The 19,939-nt window shown below is 35.8% G+C and overlaps 1 pseudogene, 1 gene segment (V, D, J or C) and 1 further gene; 2 read left to right on the top strand and 1 right to left on the bottom strand.

Annotated features, from left to right (window-relative positions):
* The window catches only part of Igk (immunoglobulin kappa chain complex), a 3,171,119-nt gene that overhangs the window by 1,492,899 nt on the left and 1,658,281 nt on the right, over nucleotides 1–19,939 (top strand).
* Igkv13-78-1 (immunoglobulin kappa variable 13-78-1) lies at nucleotides 2,910–3,260 on the top strand (annotated as a pseudogene). The gene is given in 2 exon segments: nucleotides 2,910–2,958; nucleotides 3,076–3,260. Coding segments are annotated over 2 exon segments (234 nt in total).
* Igkv4-78 (immunoglobulin kappa variable 4-78) lies at nucleotides 11,156–11,690 on the bottom strand. The segment is given in 2 exon segments: nucleotides 11,156–11,464; nucleotides 11,642–11,690. Coding segments are annotated over 2 exon segments (358 nt in total).

A 19,939-nucleotide genomic window follows, 5' to 3' on the forward strand; every position in this document is an offset into this window, starting at 1 on the left:
AGAACACCAACTCTTAATATTTAATAAAAACACGTTTACCCATCAATATAGCTCTAGGTTTTCTTTGTCTATTTCCTAGGTTGGACTTATATTATCTGTAGCAGAAACCTCTCTGTCCCTTTTCTTTCCCATGTCCCCTTTCAGAATGATTGTCACTCTTTTCACTCTGTTTTTTTCCTCTTCGATGTTATACTTTTCATTTATCTTTAAACTAGTATTCATAGCTATAACATTATTGTTTTGCACATGTTTCTAAGTTTTGGGTTGGAATGATAGGTGTTTATGCTTCCTATTTAAGCCCTTTTGATAACCCTAATCACTTCTCTGAAAGTTGTCACTTTTTGATGTCAGCAAAGCTATGGAAAGAGACATCCCTAAAGACCAGATCGTCTTCAGACATGGCAGATAAACATGACGCAGAACACTCCTGAGAAAGCACCTTTTTAGACTCTTTAGGATAAACAATCACACTTGCTTCCTTTCCCCAAGCATTGGGTAGCTCTACAGGGGCAACTCAGCTCTAGGGTTGCTCATACTCCCACAGTGAGCTACTGATGTTAATTATATTCAAACTTGAGGACTTAAGAATGAATTGGGGAGCAATCTCATCAATATACTCAAGAAATAATACACTGGAAATAAAAATTGGGAAATGGTAATTCTCTTTGTTCTCTTAGGTGAGTTTTACACAAATTCTCATTTGATAAAAACCAAATGCCTCTTTCACTCAACCGAAAGATAAATCTTCCTTTTAAATTTCATTGTCATAGATCAAGTAAATACATATGTAAGAAAGATTCATGCATAGTTGTAAAGATAGCATAGGAAAGATCAAAATATCATGAGACCATTAACAAAATTAGGGCAGAATAAATGTCCCAAAACTGAGTTCAGTTTTGTATTTGTGAGAGCAGAAGCCAAATCTCACATGGATCTCTAGACCTCAATTACCAGGCTCCTGGTACTGACCCTCATCTTGGCTCCATTAAGTTCAAAAACAATCATTCTGCTACTTTACTACTCCCCAACCTTCAATAGCAAAACATTTAATTGAATAGATTTACATGAAATGATCGAGTAAAAAGAATTTGAAGGAATATACTGCCTCATGAATTAGAGGTAAAGGGAATTTTATGTTGATTACTAGCAATTTTGGATTATCATTAGATTATACCATGAACAGAACACGTATGAATTTAATTAATATGTAGCATTATTTTAATAAGGAAATATGGAGTAAACCTTCTTTTGTATATATATATATATATATATATATATATATATATATATATATATATATATATATATACAGAGAGAGAGAGAGAGAGAGAGAGAGAGAGAGAGAGAGAGAGAGAGAGAGCAGGGTCCCCGAATTTGTAGTCCCCAGAAGTTAGCACAGCTGAGGTTAGAAACATTCAGTACTAACCGGGAAGTCTGAATGAAATCCCTCTTCTTGGAGCTCCAAGAACACTAGTCAAGAGGAGACAGAAAGATGAGGCAGAAATATGGAGACACCAAGAAACAAAGCCCTCTTAATCGACATGAACAAAGGTCACATGAGCCCACAGAAATGAAGGAATATGCACAGGGCCTTCACAGGTCTCTACCACATCCCCTGCATGTATATTTTGGCGTCCACTTTCATTTATTTATGAGATTCCCAAAGTATGCAAATAAATATTTCTCCAACTCTTCTGTTCTGTTGGATTGCTGTGTCCAATTTCAATGTGTGTAGTGGTGATGGGTCACAGCAATATCATAAACTGAAAATGTTCCTCCTCAGCCAAGCAGATGGGGTTTTAAGAATTGTCTACTAAGTAAGTCCTTCCTAATTCTCTGATTTCTATAAATTGAACCCTAAAGAATATGATACAGAACAGATGAAAGCTGAGGGAATTTATAGGGCAAAGGACCTTACTCCCCATTCTATTTGGAGAAAATTGATCTAGGGTGTGTTCTGGAAAGACTTGGGTGTTCATATTATATTAATTCATGTTCCATAATTAAAGAAAGAGGCATATTTTCTAATTTTGTTTTATGTCCATAGTTGTTTTGCTGGCATGAATGACTATGCATCATATTCATAGTCCAAGGAATCCAAAAGGAGGTGTTAGATGGTGAATATTCTGCAACTGGAGTTACAGAGATTTGGGTTTCCAAGTGAGTTGTGGTTGCTGAATTCAGGACCATCTCTCTAGCCCTGGAGAAAGATAATTTGTTAAAGTCACCAGTATCACTACTTGCCCCACATACTAAGGAACTGTGGACAATATTATTAAATGGCAGAAAACAGGTTTTGAACATAAGTAAAAACTCCAAACCAGAAATACATTGTAGTCTATTCAGTGGTTTAGTAAGAATAAAACCTGTACATTTTCCCAAGATGGTTCAACAAATGACATAGAATTAAAAATGAAAATTTACTATAGGGATGTTTCAAATGGCTACATTGTTTAAGTGCACTTGGTAAATGACAATCTCCACCCCATCCCCACATCCTGCCGCCATGATTTATTTGGTACAATAAGTGAACTGACATCCTCCTGATAGAAGTGCTATAAGTATAAACATTTGTGAGTAAGTGTTCAAGTTGCAAACAGTTGTTCTCTTCATGTTACTCATATAGAGGAGAAAATGAAATATCACCAGTGCCAATATCTATTACAATGCTGAAAATGTATCAAAAAATCTTTCATAATGAGGTCTGCCATTGGCAAAAATAATTGGCAGCAAATTTTTCAATATTCTATTATGGGAGACCCGGGCACAGCACAGTAGAGTTACTAAGAAAAATTAGCCCTTCCCAGGCCCTGATTATTTGGTTCGGTCCACTATTCTCACTTGGAACTGTTTGTTGGTCTTGTTGTACCCTATCCAGGAGTCAATCAATGTCTGGTTACAGTACAGTCATAAAGCTTCCCTCCCAGTTTTTGGTGTCCTTGCTGATTTTGATCGCAATTATTGAAGGATGACTATGTGTATTCTTTAACCATTTGCAATCATGACTTGGAACTTCAGAGAAATCATTTTTGTCTTGATTAAACAAGTATATTGTTTGTATGATTCCAATTACAAGCACAATATTTGGCATCAAGTTGACCCAATCCCCATCCCACTCATCCGCATAAGTACAGGAGTCACCATTAATTGCATGACAAGTTAGGAGATTAATATATCATTAGCTTGTTATCAGCAGAAACCAAGGAATGCTCTAAAACTCCTCATATACCGCACATTCAGGTCGAAATCGGGTTCCTTCAAGGGTTAGAAGTCGTGGGTCATTTTGTAGTTTCATATTCTTTTCTATTTTTCATCTAGTAGATGGACACCTTTAGAAATAAAAATCAAAAGTAATAAAATGGCGGTTGTGTTCTCTTAAATGAAAGACAAATATTATACATTAGATGGCTTGTGGTTATGCCTAAGGCTCCCTGTTCTGTGATTTTTCATGAAATTCTGTGTTTATGAAATAATGGACGCTTTTCTTTAAGAATATGAGATTGTGATGTCCAGGCTACAGAGGGATGGAATAAATATAATTTAGTCTACTTTTCTAATAATGAGTGTAAAACTGCCATGGAATAACTGTGTGTTAGGTGAGTCTTTTGTAGGTGAATATAAACATTTATTTCACATTGTAGTGAGACCAACCATCATAAGCTAGCAAGAGAAAACATATTTTGAACTTTGAGTTTTATCTACTTATGTCTATGTCTTTATGCCATGTGTATATGCCAATACCCTTAGAATCTTTGTTATTGTAGTCTGCCATTGTGATATATACCTGTTGATTTGTAATGAGCTGAGGCCTCTCTAGCTAGTGTTTAAGATACTAATCTCACTACACCATAAATGAAGCCAATAGTGTCAGTAAATCATAAGATTTTCTAATATTTCTTGGTACATGCTTGAATAAGAACCCTTATTTAATAAATGTGATGAATCTTTCCTTTTGACAGTTTTGTTTTGTTCCCATTATACACAGCCAAGGTATCAGAACAATAGATTAAGGCATTGCTCTTTTTCATATCTATAACAATAGTGCTATTTAGGATATATTGTTAGTGTGTATGTATGTGTGTGTACATTGATTATGTATGCTTGTATGTGTCCACATGGTTTGTGTGTGTGTGTGTGTGTGCGTGTGTGTGTGCATGTGTGTGTGTGTATTTGTGTGTGTGTTTGAATTATAAATTTAAACGAAAAGAATTTTAGGAGAAGAATGGTTTTTTAGTGTATAAAGAATTTCTCAGGACATTGAAAGATGTACATAATTTTCTGTTATCCTTTAGGCATCTTGTAGGAGAGGGAGACTCAAGAAGACTTTTATCCCTTTTTTCAGTCTCCTGTGAGCCAAATAGGAACAAAGAACACAGAGATGAAATAAAAATCTTCTGTTGTTTTGAGAGGTCTATTCTACTCAAGGCAGTCTGTTGGGCCTCTGGGGAGGCAAGAGTATTAACTGTAAGAAGTATGGAATCCCTAAGGGTCACTATGCATAACACAGTAAGTTAGAACTGAAAGTATGATGTTATAAGAAGACACCTTCTGTTTCCACTCTTCTTCACTGTATTATTAAATGTGATGAATAGCACTTTCTGTAGTGTACATGTCAAAATAGTTTATAATAGGAAATGAATGCAACTGGCTGTAATATGACTGAACTACAGCTCACCATTAATAATCAGAGTTAATTGTAATAATGAATTCCAGAATCATTTTAGTTAACAAATCTTAGAGACATAAGGTCACACTAATGAGCAACATATTTGAAGACATTTGAAGAACAAATTCACAAACAAAAACCCTGAGAATTTATACTTCCTTTGAATAAATGTCATAGTCTCACTTGAACAAATTTTGACATGATTAAATATTGTAAGTTGAAGAGTGCAGACTGGAGGAGATTGTACATAATACAAAGACTTTTAAAAATATTATGTTTATCCTAATAGTTTTGCATCAAACATCATTCAGAGCCAGTTACAAAGTGATATATGTTGTCAATGTTCCATCTTATGATGAATACCTTCCACTATGCTTTTTCCTTTGAGCTAAATATTCTCTTTTTTGTTTCTTTCTTACTTTTTTTTTTTTCGTACAGGGTTTCTCTGCGTAGCTCTGGCTGTCCTGGAACTCACTCTGTAGACCAGGCTGGCCTTGAACTCAGAAATCCACCTGCCTCTGCCTCCCGAGTGCTGGCATTAAAGGTGTGCACCACCACTCCTGGCCCGAGCTAAATATTCTAATGAGTTTTGTTTTTAAATTTGCTTTTCCTTAATCTTACTCCCTCTTTTTAATTTTTACAATATTCAAATTTTGGTCAACAGCAAAATTGAAGCTTCTGGTGCAAAGTATTCACAATTAAATGAGTATTCATACTGACATTTTATAACCCTAAACTCATCATTGTACTTTTCCCCCAGACATCTGTGGGCTGAGCTTCATTCAGAAATCTACTACCCACTTTTCTAGCACACCAGATAGAACTAGGTAAAGAGAAACACTCTATACTTGCTTCTCCTGTGGGCTCTTTTACGATTAACTTGATTTTCTCATAGGTGAGCTAAGGAAGTCTACATAGTTGTGACTTTCTTTCCACATATTGATTCAGAAAGAATATCTTGGTTTCTAACTCATCTAAATAGCAGAGCAAGGAGAAAACACTGGAACATACTTACAAGAATCCTTTCAGATGGTCATTATTTTTGTGGTGAATAAAATATAGGTTCCAGGATGAAGTAACAAATCCATTGAATGTTTATGATATAGAACTGTAAGAGCATTTCACCAAAAACTTAGTCATACAGGCTGGTGATATGAATAAGTCACACTTACTTACTATGTTCAGGTACTAGGGTTTCTTTAGGGAAACATGAATATTCAATTATTCATATCTCATATTACCAGAAGTTATTACAAACTCAAGGTTATGTGCAAATGGAAAAAGTCTTAAAAAAGAATACATGTTTTGTTTTGGCTAGAAAGAAATCCTGTAATTTATTTCTGTTTTCATCTTTTATGTAGTTATCGGACTAGAATTTTGGGCAACTGCTTGCTAGACATCATTCTGCAGGTGATAAAAAGTATAAAGTTTTCTTTTTTAATTAGGTATTTATTTCATTTACATTTCCAATGCTACCCCAAAAGTCCCCCACATGCTCACCCACCCACTCCCCCACCCACCCACTCCCACTTCTTGGCCCTGGCGTTCCCCTGTACTGAGGCATATAAAATTTGCATGACCAATGGTCCTCTCTTTCCACTGATGGCCAACTAGGCCATCTTCTGATATATATGCAGCTAGAGACACAGGCTCCAGTGGGGTACTGGTTATTTCATATTGTTGTACCACCAATAGGGTTGCAGATCCCCCCAGCTCCTTGGATACTTTCTCTAGCTCCTCCACTGGGGGCCCTGTGATCCATCCAATAGCTGACTGTGAGCATCCACATCTGTGTTTGCTAGGCCCCGGCATAGTCTCACAAGAGACAGCTCTATCTGGATCCTTTCAGCAAAATCTTTTTTTTTTTATCTATTCTCTTTTTTTCCATTTTTTTATTAGGTATTTAGCTCATTTACATTTCCAATGCTATACCAAAAGTTCCCCCATAGCCACCCACCCCCAATCCCCTACCCACCCACTCCCCCTTTTTGGCCCTGGCGTTCCCCTGTACTGGGGCATATAAAGTTTGTGTGTCCAATGGGCCTCTCTTTCCAGTGATGGCCGATTAGGTCATCTTTTGATACATATGCAGCTAGAGTCAAGAGCTCGGGGGTACTGGTTAGTTCATAATGTTGTTCCACCTATAGGGTTGCAGATCCCTTTAGCTCCTTGGGTACTTTCTCTAGCTCCTCCATTGGGAGCCTTGTGATCCATCCATTAGCTGACTGTGAGCTTCCACTTCTGTGTTTGCTAGGCCCCGGCATAGTCTCACAAGAGACAGCTACATCTGGGTCCTTTCGATAAAATCTTGCTAGTGTATGCAATGGTGTCAGCGTTTGGATGCTGATTATGGGGTGGATCCCTGGATATGGCAGTCTCTACATGGTCTTTATAAAGCAAAGAAATTGTGTTCATTCAGAAAAGTTGTTGGATATATTTCAAACAATGCATTATAACTTCAACCTAATATTCCCCTCTTGGCAGGATACATATCCTAATATTAAGTTTTGGAATTGAATCTTTTTGGTGCCCTCTTCTTATTTATATGAAACTCTAGTACATGAGCAGTATCTGGACTGGAATGAAAAAGCAAAAAAAAACAAAACAACAAAAAAGAGCTCCAAAATGGGAGTCCACTTTTAATGTCCTACCTTGCAGAGAATATGAGAGAATCAAGAGGAAAGAATTCAAATCAAGAGTTTCTACTTTTTCACCATTGAGAATTATTAATACGTTGTCAAACCCTATAGAAACTCTCAGGTGAAGCCTTGGGCATTTATGCTTTACAAATGAAAACATGGAGATTTACTCCAGGTACAACTGCATGGGACACTGTCATTCGTCATCATGCCACATTTGGATCTCCCTGAGAAACAACTTCCCAGTGACACTTTCATGCAAACCTTACACTAATCTCCAAAAAGGAATACAAAATATATCATAAGCTTAAATGTACATTGGAATCCTAATGATTTTCTAGAGGACTTTGTTCATGAAAGGGCACACAAGACGAGTTCAACAACTATAGGCATCAAATCTCTAAGAGATAATGGTGAGTAAACTTGAGGAAGAGAACCATGCAGGTCCACAGATTAAATGATGGGAACAGAAAGTTATCAAAATGGAAGAGATGAGTGGGTTTATCTGCAAGGGAGACATAAGGGGTGTTAGAAATAATACACTGACTTTGAACAAGACAGCTACGTAACTGGTAAAACCCACTGTTTATATTTAGAATCTAGTTAGTAATAGAGAATGTTGTTAATCATTGAAGTTAAACAAGACCAGTATTTTTAATACAATTAAAATAACAACAGAAATTCATAGTTTACATGGTTAAAAACATGAAGTCTGCAAATAAATAAGTAAATATTTAGTTGATAAATTCCTAAGGTGAAATTATAATCTCACTGATCTAAAATCAAGGATTAAGAAGGACTATGTCCCTCCAGAGAGTCAAAATGAGTAATCAATATACTAATTTTGCATCCTTAAGATGCCCTATATATTCTGTACTCAAAGCCCTAATCTTTCCCTCAGCATTTCCTTTGTTATCAGCCCTTTTCTGAATATGACTGCAAGCCCTAGGTGAACCATTATGATTGCATTAATTCCACTATATCATTTCAATATGAACTCTAGATATCAAAACCCCTAACTACTATTTGACAAAACTCATATGCCAAATAACATGCATGGAATTAAATAACTAGGATTCATTGGTCACGGGTCACTCTATATATGTCAATAAATTATTGCATATGTTATAAATATAATAGATAAACTGTCTTTTTGTAAAAGAAAATGAAAATCTCATATTGAAAATTTATGGTTGAAGAAATGATGGGAGAAATAAAACTCCTAGAGACACCAGCTATGTGAGACTAAGGGCTAGGGAAGCTTCTTGTATGTGTAACATAGACTTCATGCTCCACATGAGAGTGAAAACTCTTAGACACACCTGTGTTTTTTGTATCATGTGGTTGTAGGTGTGAGTGAGAGTTACTGCTTATTAAAATAATCAGATATTCCAGGGTAATTGAGCATTCCTTAAATCTTCTCTCCTTAAAATCAAAAGCCAAAACCAAAATCATACCAACCAAACTAACCAAACATAAAATAACCAAAAAAGTATCTCATACATCATGATACATCCTCTGATTATTGTCTTAGTGTATCTTAGGCATCCTTGTGATTCTACTTCATGAAGAAAATAAACAACTGTTAAAAAATAGTTAATAAGTTTCCATCAAAACAGGAAAATTAGACTCTCTGCATCTTTAGCTGCATAGTTTAGACATGACATTACTTCATGAAATAAAGGTGAATATTTATTAGCCCTCAATAATTGGTTTTATTGATCTAACAGTAGTTTTTAATAGATCTAATGACATATAATTATAATTGGAAGAAATTGTGCAAATTGTTAACCCTAGAATCTAAACTCTTAATATCCAAAGCCTTGTTCATCATGCATGGATATATTTATGCAAAGGTCGGGTGAATATGTGCTTCCCAAGAAGTCAAGTCTTGCCTGAAACTGATAATGTAGGCTCTCTGACCCATTTTCCCCACATTTCCCTACAAGTTCAAGGTGAGATGTTGATGGATGTAGGTGTATGAAGTATCTTTGTGGGTGCTTTTCTAGTCTGTTTCCCTGTCCATGTCCTCCTACACGTTTCAGTGAACATTTAATCCTCCTTTTCTGATTTTATATCTCATGGGAGGGTTGATCACTAAGCATGTCCATAGAACATCATAGAAAGGAAAAAAGATCCTGACAAATATTTTTCTAGAAGACACGAGAGCAAGTGAGCAAATGCAGAACTGACTTGCTGATTCACTGATGCCTCACGATTCAAAATTTCTCTAGTGACCTTTTTAGATCACTGGATTTTCTGGTTGAATTATATTGCTGTGGAGAGATACCATAACCACAAAAACTCTCCCAAAGAAAGTCTTTATTAGGTAACTGCTTAGTGTTTAGTTCATTATCTTCATATTGTGGAGCATGGCTGCACCAAGACAGACATGAGAGATGAGAGTGTGGAATCTGGATCAGCAAGTGACCAGAAAATAAAAACCCTGAGCCTGGATTAGGCTTTTAAAACCTCAGAGTCTAATGCAGTGACACACTTTCTAGAAAGGCCATACCACTAAATCCTATCAAATAGGGTTTCTTAATAAGAAATATTTGAAATATATTTAAATATATGAAACTATGATATCCATTCTTATTCAAACAACCACAGTACGCATAGAACTAACCAGAAAAAAGTGCCAAGCACTAAATTTCATGTAGTGTTTGGCAACAGATAAATGTAAAAGTGTTTCCTTTTTGGTTTAGATGTGTATAGATTTCGCTTGAAGCAGTGTTCGTCTGTGCAGTCAGGGCTGCTTATAAGTCCATGATCCTCTTTATGTAGTCATTTCTTTGCTAGGACTAAAAGTCAAACAACTGATTCTGAAAAAGGTTCTTGACAAATTATATAAATAATGTGCTAAATACACATTAATATCTTGACTTCCTGTGATGGTGACACTTTATTCTATAGTAGGACACAGAGAGGCTGGTAACTGTGTCTGATGGATTTCATACCAACACCTTATATTGGAAAATTGAAAATAAACTATTACATAATTATTCCTGTTATCATTAAGTGTCAATTAAATTTAATTAAACTGTAAATTAAAGTTAAAATTGACAACACAAATATTTTAAATAATTGGTCTTTCACTATTTAGAATTTTAAAATGTCTTTATGATTTTAATTATTAACATTAAGGTACACACACAAATGGAGTCATAGACAGACAGACAGACAGACAGACAGATAGATAGATTGATAGATGATAGATATAAGAAAAATTAATGTTCATTTATTAGTTCTATGTTTCCTTCTTGGTTTCTTTATTAGTGGAGTGTTTAAATTACTTGTCATGAGAATAGAAAGAAAATATACATGCCTGTCAGTATCTTTTCTTTTTTAATTTGGAGAGAAAAATATTTTAAGCACATATTAATATGTCAATTTAGTGGAAAAGAAGGTGTAGTAATAAAAACCAGGAAATTTATTGGGATGGATACTACTTTTTGTATGATAACAAAAGCAGTGTGTTGTGAGCAAACGAATATCCTGAAGAAAAATCACGAACCAAGAAGATTCTAAAATCAGTGAAAGTAGCAGAAAATAGATGTAAAGGTGCATGGGGACCATCAGTAAAATAGTCTGCCACACTTGTCTTCGACAAACAGAACAAAAATTGAGAATAAATAAACACTGGAAATGTAGATAAATTGAGAACAGCACTGAAGTACAGTGGAATATTATAGAGACATTCATCTAAATATGCAAATGACATTGTAAAGCAGAACACCCTGTGTGAACTACTGCAATCGAACTACTGGCCACAGTTTATTTCTAGAAGGAAGTAGTTGGGCCCTACCTAAGGAGTTAGAGGGTTTTTGTTCTAGTCTGTAGCACTGTGTGGATGGGTAACCACTGTACTGCTGGCAGTAAAAAGTGGCAGCATCTTCAGCCTCCATGCTGCTGATTGTGAGAGAATAAGAGGTCCCAGACCCACTGCCACTGAAGCGAGCAGGGACTCCAGAAGCCAGGTTGGATGTGCTATAAATCCAGAGTTTGGGGGAGGATCCTGGCTTCTGCTGGTACCAGTACAAGTAGCTGGAACTTACACTTGATCTGGCACTGCAGGTCATGGTGACCTTCTCCCCAGGAGATGCAGACATGATTGCTGGAGACTGGGTGAGAACAATTTGTCCTCTGGACATTATGACTAGAAAAAAGCAAAATAGAGAGAGTGATTAGTAGAAATAGAGATACAAAAATAATTTTATACCACCCAACATTCCAATGGACCAAAAAAAAAAAAAAACTGTATTTTAGACTCAAAATTCCCCAGGGAAAATAATTCTGGTTGGATTCTGATCTCAAATTCCCTGCCCTCTGTTACCTGAGGCACTGATTAGCAGGAAGCTGAAAATCTGCACCTGAAAATCCATTTTCTCTTTGAATTTTGGTCCCTAGTTAATTACTGCTATTCTCATAAGGACTTTGCTTTAAAACAGCTGTGAGATATCTGTGGTTACTGAAAATGAAATATGCAAATATATTCTAGGCAGTTCTTGGCTTATAAACACATGGGAGAATATGGGCTGTGGGTTCATGAAGATGCACTCATCTACAACTACTCTGAATAATCACCATTCTCAGTATTTCATGTGCCCTGAAACTGTGTAATTCCTGTTTGATTTATTACCTGAGAGAAACTGAGAGCACTTTTCAAATAAATTACATTTGAATCTGCAATTTTAAGTCTAAGCTTGATGAAACATTTTACTTATAGCAAAGACTGAGGGAATGGGGAAGGACTTGAATGAGTGGGTACTGGGAGGAGAAGGAGGAAAATATAGTATCGAAAAATGAATAAAACAATTTATTTAAAATTTGTTTTAATTTACCTTAGGTAAAATATTAATTATATTCCTATAATGTTAAAGTCAGCATAGTCATAATAAAGCATGACTATGTCTCTAGATCTTAAGAATGATTTCACATTCCTCCATTCATGAAAAACTTCTTCCATTTTTTAATCAACTATTATGAAAAACAACTGAGATGTACTGAGAGATACTGACCTAAGAATTGTTGAAATCAAGTTACTTATTATGTATGCCTTTCTAAGGAAACTATTCTACCTAAATGGCTAACTTTTTTTCTGAATAACACACATTTTCATCTTTCCTTGTATTTAGTAGCTAGTTGCTAGTCTTATTCTGTTTACTACAGAAAGAAAAATCTATTATTTTTTGTGAATATGGGCTTTATATTTCACCATTTAAGGATACAAAAATAGTTTCCCGAGTGGTTGTACCAGCCTGCAATCCCATTAGCTATCCATAAAACCAGATAAATGGAATCTAATAGAAGACAAAGTGGGAAAGAGTCTTGAGCACATGAGCACAGGGGAAATTCTCCTGAACAGAACACCAATATCTTATGCCTTAAGATCAAGAACTGCCATAGGGGACATCATAAAATTGCAAAGCTTCTGTTAGGCAAAGGACACTGTCAATAGGACAATATGGCAACCAACAGATTGGGAAAAGAACTACCAATCCTATATCTGATACAAGGCTAATATTAAATATATACAAGAACTCAATAAGTTAGACTCCAGAGAACCAAATAACCTATTAAAAAACTGGATACTGAGCTTAACAAAGAATACTCAACTGAGAAATACCAAATATTTAAAAAGCACCTAAGGAATTGCTCAACATCCTTAGTCATCAGGGAAATGCAAATCAAAATAACCCTGTGATTCCATCTCACACAACTCAGAATGGCTAAAAAAAAAAAAAAAATATGCAGATGATGCAGATGCTGGTAAGGTTGTAGGAAAAGAGTAATTTTTTTTATTATTATCTCATATAATTAGAGCTCTAGGGCTGGTGTTAGTGACTGGATGGAAGTGTGATTGTGCCCTAACAGATTTAGGATTGGTAAAAATCCTTTCCCAATGTATTGGTGGTCTTTTTGTCTTATTGATCATAATCAGCAACCAAAAGCAGACACTATTACATATGCCAGCAAGATTTTGCTGACAAAAGCCGGACATAGCTTTCTCTTGTGAGGCTATTCCAGTGCCTGGCAAATATAGAAGTCGATGCCCACAGTCATCTATTGGAGAGAACACAGGGCCCCCAATGGAGGAGCTAGAGAAAGTACCCAGGAGCTGAAGGGGTCTCCAACCCTGTAGATGGAAGAACAATATGAACTAACCAGTACCCTCAGAGCTCGTGTCTCTAGCTGCATATGTAGCATAAGATGGCCTAGTCAGCCATCATTGGGAAGAGAGGCCACTTGGTCTAGCAAACTTTATATGCCCTAGTACATTTATATCCCCTGGTGTGGGGAACACCAGGGTCGAGAAGTGGGAGTGGGTGGGTAAGAGAGCAGGGAGGGGGGTTTAGGGGACTTTTGGTATAGCATTTGAAATGTAAATGAAAAAATATCTAATAATTTTTTTAAAAAATACCTAAACAAACAAACAAACAAAAACAGAAATGTGATTGTGCTGCCATCTACTGTTAACATAGCCAAAGTGAAGGCAGGGTTGTAAAATATCCATTTTGAATTCTGGAGGAAATACTACATTTACAGTATTGTCTGCCAAGTAGTAGTATGTTTAGAACAAAAGAAGTACTATGACAAATGTGGTGATTCTTTATTTCCAATTGTTACAAACATAAACTAGTGTTCACACAGGCACATTCACACTTTTACCACATTTCATGACTTCATGAAATGAAAAAACAGAGATATAAAATGTTCTCTGATATACAGTGAGATTACAAAAAGATACAATAATATAGAACTTGATGGTATAAAGTCATTTAATATAAAGCCATAATATAACAAACTGTAGAATATGCCATGATGTTTTAAATTGATGGCACATTATGATGTGTTCTTGCAATCATGTGGCTACTTTACAGTCATAGATTGTTGCTTCTGCTCAGAATCAAAGAAGAGTAGTGATACCACATACAATGGTACAGAAAATGTTAAATACTTGCAATTTGAATTCAGTTTTCCATTTTTAAAAATGCAGTAGTTTGATAGCCTTATAAATGGAAAATTTTGCTTACCTGAACTACCAAATATACTAGTAGTATGTTAAGATACTTTATATTGAATATCTCTATAATTTCAACACCATCTGAACTGTATAGGCTTCACTGAGGTTCCCCACCTCGATAGGTTCTGCTTTTCAATTCTTAGAGGAGGGGCAGATTGCCAAACGGGGGTTATGGTACACAATCAATGCACATTTTTCTTATTGAAATATTTATCTCTTTTCTTATTTTGGTAAGTTTTGTCAACTCTTTGGTCTTGAATTAGGTGGAAGAAATAGGTTGAGATAAATTATACTCATTTTCTTACCATTAAAAAATCATAACTTAGCCACATACTGCTTGCCACTACCTTTTCCTCAATTCATTGAAATCCACATACACTCCTTGCTCTTTCTCCGATTCGTGGCTTCTTATTACCTCTATTCATACATAAATAAAGTTTGTTTAATTCATATGGTTTAAATATATGATATGCAATTCCCTTTGCAACAGAAGGAATCATTCCAAAAATACTCCATAAATTATCAAAATGCAGATATTAGGAGATTATGTGGTGACCAGTCCTAAATTAATCAACTACAACACATTTTCTGCACCTATTTCCCAGGAATCATTGCAGAGTGGGCAGAAATATTTTAAGAGCCAGAGAAATTTGAGATTTGCTCTAACATAGTTTGATGGTTTGTCTATGCTCAGCCCAGAGAGCGGGACTATGAGGTGTGGCCTTGTTGGAGTAGGAGGGACATTGTGGGTATGGCTTTAAGGCCTTCATCTTAGATTCCTTAAAGCCTGTATTCTGCTAGCAGCTTTCAAATGAAGAAGTAGAACTTTCAGTTCCTCCCAAACCATGCCTGCCTGGATGCTGCCATGTTACTGCCTTGATGATAATAGACTGAACCTTGGCACCTGCAAGCCAGGCCCAAATAAATGTTGTCTTTATAAGACCTGCCTTGGTCATGATACCTTTTCAGAGAAGTAAAACCCTTAGGCAGACTGTGTCTTCTAGAAACACCAGAGAAGCTGCATCCAGGTGGTCTAATGGCTGATGCATAAAAAAGACATGAACAAGTATGACTCCTGAATACATGTAAATATTGAAATAGTAATTCTTCATGGTATTCCACCCTAAATAAAAATTATGGTGTAAAAGTGGAAATTCTGAGAGTAGGCAAAATAACACTGTTAACTAGAAGAGAACCCCTGGATGGTCAGTGCAACAGGACTGTATTCAAACTATGTGTTTTTGACTTTATTTTACCTCAAAGGACATTAGTAATAACGAAAGTGACTTTCTGTGTTTCTTCTGATGGAACGTTCCTGAGAATCCTACAGATACTCAGGCTGCTATGATGTACCTGATATAATATGGCTTCCTAGTAAAATGATCTGAATATTGAGACATCAAAATAATACAGGCTATTTCTACTGATCTTAGATTCTCAATAAAACTTGATAGTAGGACTGTATTGATGAATAGAAGACAAATTGTGGACACAGAACATGACAGAATCAAGTTACTATGGACAAAGTAACTTCTAATAAGAGACTAAAGCTGGATAAATCAATCATTCTATGGTGTGACAACATTATATAATTCATGTATACTCTCTGGTAATTGAAAAATTATGTAATCATACAAATTTGCAGGCATTTGGTTTCTCTATTTCTTGTCTACTTTGGTTATTGAATGTTGTTTTTTCAATTAATCAGAAGTCAATGGAGAAATACATGACTAGTCAGAATGATGACACACTCATACCTGAGTGCTTAAGTTAATATGGAACATTTAGCTTATATCTCTATCTCTACTCTCAGAAAATGTCATGGAATAGGTGTAGATTAAATGTAAAACTCAGAAAATAGGAGAGTTGTGAAATGCTGTCCTCTGGACACAATGTGGCTGTTATGAATTTAAACTCAAGAAGCAGAGATTATCTATCTGCAAGATCATGGCAGTCAAAATCCTGATCTAGATTACAAGTTCAACTCCAGGACTCAACCTATACTGAGTAATTAGTGCTATAGTGGTTTCTGGAGATCCAGAACCTTTAGTATTAGAGAATATAATAATATTCTCTAGTACTAAAAGTGACCATAGGGTTACCATGTTTCAGAAGACAGAACCACATAAATGCTCATGTGGATATCACTAACTAGGGTAAGTAGGTTGTAAAGAGAGAAATATGTGGAAATTTAGGAAGATGGCTATATTACATGAATATTAAATGATGATAGGCATGATAATAATTTGTTGTGTAGTTGAATAAAACTCAAAAATATAGAAAATTTAAAAATAAGCTTTCATCTGTATACACAGATTGACTCTACATTATCAGTCTCCCCACTTATCTTTTCTCATTGCTGTTACTACAGGAAAAAACAACACATCAACTCTTAATATTTAATAAAAACTTGTTTACCCATTGTAGTGGCTATTCCTGGTTGTCAACTTGACTATATTTGGAATGAACTACAATCCAGAATTGGAAGGCTCACCAGTGACCCTTATCTGGAGGCTTGGAGATCCTTATCTGGATCTTGGTTTGGAGATCTTGAGCCATAGTGGCTATGGATTCCAGAAGATTGAATCTCCGAGTTCAAGGAATACACCTTTAATCTGGGCTACACCTTCTGCTGGAGACAATATAAGGACATTGGAAGAAGGGAGTCTAGCTCTTGCTCTTGCTCCTTCGCCTGCTTGCTGTGTGAGACTGAGTAACTGCTAGATCCTTGGACTTCCATTCACAGCTGCGACTGAACAATTGTTGGGAATTGGGCTGCCGACTGTAAGTCAACAATAAATTCCTTTACTATCTAGAGACTATCCATAAGTTCTGTGACTCTAGAGAATCCTGACTAATACACCCATCAATATAGCTCTAGGTTTTCTTTGTCTATTTCCTAGGTTGGACTTATATTATCTGTAGCAGAAACCTCTCTGTCCCTTTTCTTTCCCATGTCCCCTTTCAGAATGATTGTCACTCTTTTCACTCTGTTTTTTTCCTCTTCGATGTTACACTTTTCATTTATCTTTAAACTAGTATTCATAGCTATTACATTATAGTTTTGCACATGTTTTTAAGTTTTGGGTTGTGGTGATAGGTGTTTATGCTTCCTATTTAAGCCCTTTTGAGAACCCTAATCACTTCTCTGAAATTTGTCACTTTTTGATGTCAGCAAAGCTATGGAAAGAGACATTCCTAAAGACAGATGGGCTTCAGAAATGGCAGATAAACATGACGCTGAACACTCCTGAAAAAGCACCTTTGTAGATTCTTTAGGATAAACAATCACACTTGCTTCCTCTCCCGAAGCACTGGGTAGATCTACAGGGGCGACTCAGCTGTAGGATTGCGTATGCTTCCACAGTGAGCTGTTGATGTTAATTTTGTTCAAACCTACGGAGTGAAGAATGAATTGGGGAGCAATCTCGTCAATATACTCAAGAAATAATACACTGGAAATAAAAATTGGCATATGGTAATTCTCTTTGTTCTCTTAGGTGAGTTTTACAAAAATTTTCATTTGATAAAAACCAAATGCCTCTTTACCTCATCCGAAAGATTAATCATCCTTTTAAATTTCGTTGTCATGGATCAAAGAAATACATAGGTAAGAAATATTCATGCATAAGATCAAAACATCATGAGACCATTAACAAAGTTAAGGCAGAATAAATGGCCCAAACCTGAGTTCAGTTTTGTATTTGTGAGAGTAGAAGCCAAATCTCACATGGATCTCTAGACCTCAATTACTAGGCTCCTGGTACTGACCCTCATCTTGGTTCCACTAAGTTCAAAAGCAATCATTCTGCTACTTTACTACTCCCCAACCTTCAATAGCAAAGCGTTTAATTGAATAAATTTACATTAAATGATCGAGTAAAAAGAATTTATAAGAATATACTGCCTCATGAATTAGAGGTAAAGAGAATTTGATGTTGAATACTAGCTATCTTAGATTATCATTAGATTATACCATAAACAAAACACATATGAAATTAATTAATATGTAGCATCATTTTAATAGGTAAACAACTAGTAAAACTTCTTTTCTTGATATGTGTGTGTGTATATATATATATATATATATATATATATATATATATATAGAGAGAGAGAGAGAGAGAGAGAGAGCAGGGTCCTTCAATTTGTAGTCTCCAGAACTTAGCACAGCTGAGGCTGTAAACATTCTCTACTAATTGGGAAGTCTGAATGAAATCCCTCTCCTTGGAGCTCCAAGAACCCCAGTAAAGAGGAGACAGAAAGAAGAGGCAGAAATATGGAGACACCAAGAAACAAAGCCCCCTTAAACAACATGAACAAAGCTCACATGAGCCCACAGAAATGAAGGAATATGCACAGGGCCTTCACAGGTGTCTACCACATCCTCTGCATGTATATTATGGTGTCCACTTTCATTTATTTATGAGATTCCTAAAGTATGCAAATAAATGTTTCTCCAACTCTTGCGTTCTGTTGGATTGCTGTGTCCAATTTCAATGTGTGTAGTGGTGATGATGCACAGCAATATTATAAATTGAAAATATTCCTCCTCAGCCAAGCACATAGGGTTTTTAGAATTATCTACTATGTAAGTCCTTCCTAATTCTCTGATTTCTATAAATTGAACCCTAAAGAATATGATAAAGAAGAGAGGAAAGCTGAAGGAATTTATAGGGCAAAGGACCTTAATCCCCATTCTACTTGGAGACAATTCATCTTGGGTGAGATCTGGAAAGACTTGGTGTTCATATTATATTAATTCATGTTCCATAATTAAAGAAAGAGGCATACTTTCTCATTTTCTTTTATGTCGATAGTTGTTTTGCTTGCATAAATGACTATGCATCATATTCATAGTCCAAGGAATCCAAAAGGAGGTGGTAGATGGTGAATATTCTAGAACTGGAGTTGCAGAGAGTTGTGAGTTTCCAAGTGAGTTGTGGTTGCTGAATTCAGGATCATCTCTCCAGCCTTGGAGGAAGATAATTTGTTAAAGTCACCAGTATCACTACTTGCTCTCATACTAAGGAACTGTTGACAATATTCATAAAAGAGCAATTCGACAACAAAAGGATATCAAGGGGATACAAATTGGAAAAGAGGAAGTCAAAATATCACTTTTTGCAGATGATATGATAGTATATGTAAGTGACCCTAAAAATTCCACCAGAGAACTCCTAAACCTGATAAACAGCTTCAGTGAAGTAGCTGGATATAAAATTAACTCAAACAAGTCAATGGCCAGAAATTAGGGAAACAACACCCTTCTCAGTAGTCACAAATAATATAAAATATCTTGGCGTGACTCTAACTAAGGAAGTGAAAGATCTATAGGATAAAAACTTCAAATCTCTGAAGAAAGAAATTAAAGAAGATCTCAGAAGATGGAAAGATCTCCCATGCTCATGGATTGGCAGAATCAACATTGTAAAAATGGCTATCTTGCCAAAAGCAATCTACAGATTCAATGCAATCCCCATCAAAATTCCAACTCAATTCTTCTATGAATTAGAAAGAGCAATCTGTAAATTCATCTGGAATAACAAAAAACCTAGGATAGAAAAACTCTTCTCAAGGATAAAAGAACCTCTGGTGGAATCACCA

Source organism: Mus musculus, chromosome 6 (assembly GCF_000001635.26).
Source record: "Mus musculus strain C57BL/6J chromosome 6, GRCm38.p6 C57BL/6J".
Taxonomy (NCBI): Eukaryota; Metazoa; Chordata; class Mammalia; order Rodentia; family Muridae; genus Mus; species Mus musculus.